Below are 3,820 nucleotides of genomic sequence, written 5' to 3' on the forward strand. Positions count from 1 at the left end.
TTATCTTACAAATTGTGTTTGATTCTTTTGTGAGCTGTACCAATTTGTTTTTTTTTTAAACAGATGTCGCTGCATTTAGGATTAGAATTGAACTTGGATTCATTTATCCGCATATATGTTTCATGAGCAGAAATGAATGTAGAAGTACTTGTCAAAGTCAACTTCTTGGAGGCAGGAAGCCTACCGGAGCAAAGTATGGAGGACTATAACTGGATAATTAATTAATTTTAGAAGAAAAAATATCTTGAAATCAACCAATTACGTCCAGAATAATACGTTAAAAGAAGATGCTATAGTATTATTCTTCTGAATTTATTTCAGAAATAATAAAGTAATATCTGTCAAATCGGATCAACATCAGCATGCCACAAAATATCATCCTGCCTCAGCTAGTCTTACTCCCTCTTCCTAGTTTGCAGCTACCTTTCCCGCTTCTGAAAACTATATAGTCAGGGCGCCCATAAGTCTGTTGGCTATAAGAGGTTTTATCATTTTCATTTGATAGACTTTAAATCAAACATAGCATCCATCTTTTCTCTTTGTTGCTTTTGTACTCAGGGAATGTAGCCGAAAATGGCAGTAATAATATAGGACACTAAAGTACCATGGCAAGGTACAAGCAAGAATTGCTAGCGACATTAAAAACGGTTGTGATTATTTTTATCTGCCCTATCAATTTTTATTTCCATGGAATATGTAAAAAATGGAATGAAAGTACTGTTATGGTTTCTCAGCTAGTTTTTAATCTTTTCAAATAAAAATCGACTACTGATTCATGAATTTCAAATTACTTGAAAGTCTTTCATTGAGATGTTCCATCACGTTTCTTTATGAGGTTACGTACTTTTTTACAGTCGTAGTCACAAGCCATATGGGTTAATTTGCATTTAATTGATTAAATTGAATGAATTAATTACAACATTCTATCTAGAATGATTTTTTTTTTACCATAAGCCTGAAAAAAATTTCTGGCTAATTACATGCCTTTGAAAAGCAAGGAGGAAACTTTATCGTGTATACCCATAAAAGTTTTCCGTAGCACCCCTATGATGGCATGAGATAATTGTTGTGAAGTTTAGCAGCTGCTCAAGTGCTGATTGCCTGAGCTTTCACTGAGGATAATTGCCATGATCAGATCTTGGTGCTTTTCCCCTGGTATATTGGCCTGTGCCAAATCTAAGTAAGAATGCAGTATACTAATACATATTGCCCCTGGCCACCCATTTCACATGCAAAGCACATGCCACAGCCTTGTAGTGCAGAACTCCTTAGTTTTCAGAAACTAAATTTAATATTCTATCAAAAATATTATTGTAAGGATTAGTATTGGAGGTGTGAGAATATTAGTTTTAAAATGTTGTTACTCTTTAGAAAATTTTGTCTTTGCAAAAATATTATTGGAACAGTGTATTTAAAAGTACTATTTTCTTAGTGAAGAAGAAAGAAAAGAAGCTGACAGTAAAGAGTAGCCTTTTCACCTATTTGCTTTCAAGTTACAGTCCTATCTTATACGTTCTCTATCATTCTCTGAAGTAGAAAACTTAGCAAGCAAGTGATTGGTATGATGTTCCTGTGTCAAGAATCTGACATTCCTTCCCACCACCATCACAGTCAGAGCAACACAAATTTTAGGCACCAATAATTACCTTTTATTATCCACTTACTAGCCCATTTTGAGCTGACCCTAATGTCAGGGTGTTCTATTTTTTGTAACATTTTGATGTTTGTGCGGTTTTCTGGGCATGCATATGAGGAACCAATCAATGTATCAAGACGTACCCAAGTAGTAGAATTAAAGAAGTTAGCAAGAAAGAGTATAAGAAAAATCTCCTGTGCTTATAAGAGGAAAATACTGAGGATTAAATTTAGTGTAGTTATGATTGTCACTTTCATTACCTAGGAAATTTCATAACAGTGGACATTGCACTATGTACTGTCTGACCGCTGCGAAAATGTGATGTTTTACTTTTGAAAACTGAAGACTTAGTAATATTCTGATAATTAGCTGCTCCAATGTTCTTTTTTCTTAAAGAAGTTACCTAGGCTATCCATATGTTCAAGACCAATGTATAAGTGTGTTTGATATGCTTGCACTTTCTATTCACCATTTCTTTTAGAATTAATGTATCTCTGGTTTATTAATTCGGTAATTGGTGAAATAGTTCTAGGATATCTTCATAAAGAATTATGTGTCAATATGCTTGACATTTCCCTATTTGTACTCCTAATTATGGCATAACTATTGGGTCCCAGGAATTAATCTGCCGTTTTAAATAATTCTAGGTCAAGAGCATCACTTTAATCGATCTATGAAGAACTATAATATGTGGGTGTAATTCTGATTTTCTGTCTTTTTTTATCAGGAGCATGTGATGCGCATTGTGCTGAAACTGCTGTCTCCTCCAATACCTACTGCTTTTACAGAACCTGGGAGTGCAAGCCATTTAATTAGTCACATGCCCATGTTAGGTTCCATATTGTTTGGGATAGCTCGCGTTGAAATAGTACATATTTTTTCACTATATGGTGTGGTGAGCAGAAAACTTCCTTCCACATGCTTCTTTATGGTTTTTATTTTTTAGCATAATCACAATTAAAGGTTTATAGTTTTTTTTTACCATATAACACCAAATAAAGTGAAAAAGCGGGGAAAAGGGACTTCAGTATCAAGATTTGACATACTATACCAAATATATGTATGCCAATACACCACCCAGAGCCAGTCAGCCATCTTATCCTTTTTAAAATGTCAATAGAAACTCCTCCAGTGTTGTGCTTTAATATCTATCTTCTTCCTGCATGTTACAAGCCAGTATAAAGGAAGTTTGCGTTAGGTAGTCAACAGCCATCGTAAATTGGGATGATTATATATGCACTGGAAATGCGCAGTGGACCATCAGTATTGATGTGCTTAACCGTTAATTGCTATCCAAAATTGTGAAAATACCCAGGTAGTTTGAAAATTGCTTAGCATATATCTGTAAGCTAAAGGTAGATGGCCTGTAAATACATTTGGTTATCTAAAGTAGATTGTAACAGTTTCAAGGCCAATGACTTTTATTTGCATGTAGGATAGAAATCCCCAATCTGTGTGATTTTTGTCCTCTTAAATTTTGTGTAGATTGCAACGAAAAACTCACATCACTGATAGGATATACGGCCCACCAGGATTCATAATTAGTTGTAACCTCCTAAGCACCCATTATGGTAATAAAACCTTTTCACCGCATGGGAACCGTTCTTATATTAGGTTTCATATGTCTAGTTATCTTGGATGATTTACTGATTATGACCTTATTGGTGATATATTATGATCCTCAAGATGATGTTACTGTTTATGATATGTGCACGGATCCAATTTAATGAAGGATAATGTACCCCTACACATAAGAAGTTTATTACTACCTCTCATAATTCTATTCATACATCCTGATTGTTTTTGCAGGTTCCTGAGGTAACAACGATTCTGTTACCTCTCTGTGAGGCTTTTGGCTCACTAGCACCCGAATCTAAACACAGATCAAGCCCTTCTGATGAGACATCCATCTATTCAGTCTTCTCATGTGCTTTTCTTTTTCTTCTTCGGTTATGGAAATTTTACAAACCTCCCCAGGAACACTGTGTTGCTGGACGTGCTGGTACTGTCGTGGCAGAATTAACTCTGGACTATCTCTTGTTAATGCGAAACAGTCGCATTGCTTTGCAAAGTTCTACTGCCAGTGATAGATGTGAGAATAGTACAAATCCTCTAGCTGTATCATCAGATCAGCCTGTTTATATAGACTCATTTCCAAAATTACGGGCTTGGTACTTTCAGAAC

The 3,820-nt window shown here is 35.2% G+C and overlaps 1 protein-coding gene across 1 annotated transcript in view; it reads left to right on the forward strand.

The window, feature by feature from the left end:
- LOC109841418 (mediator of RNA polymerase II transcription subunit 33A-like) overlaps positions 1 to 3,820 on the forward strand; it is a 12,946-nt gene that overhangs the window by 3,665 nt on the left and 5,461 nt on the right. Inside the window, 2 exon segments of the mRNA XM_020410383.1 lie at positions 2,364 to 2,531; positions 3,446 to 3,820. The exon segment at positions 3,446 to 3,820 is cut by the window's right edge and continues 262 nt beyond it. Coding sequence (XP_020265972.1) covers positions 2,364 to 2,531; positions 3,446 to 3,820 — 543 coding nt within the window.

This window comes from Asparagus officinalis, chromosome 5 (genome assembly GCF_001876935.1).
Source record: "Asparagus officinalis chromosome 5, Aspof.V1, whole genome shotgun sequence".
Lineage (NCBI taxonomy): Eukaryota > Viridiplantae > Streptophyta > Magnoliopsida > Asparagales > Asparagaceae > Asparagus > Asparagus officinalis.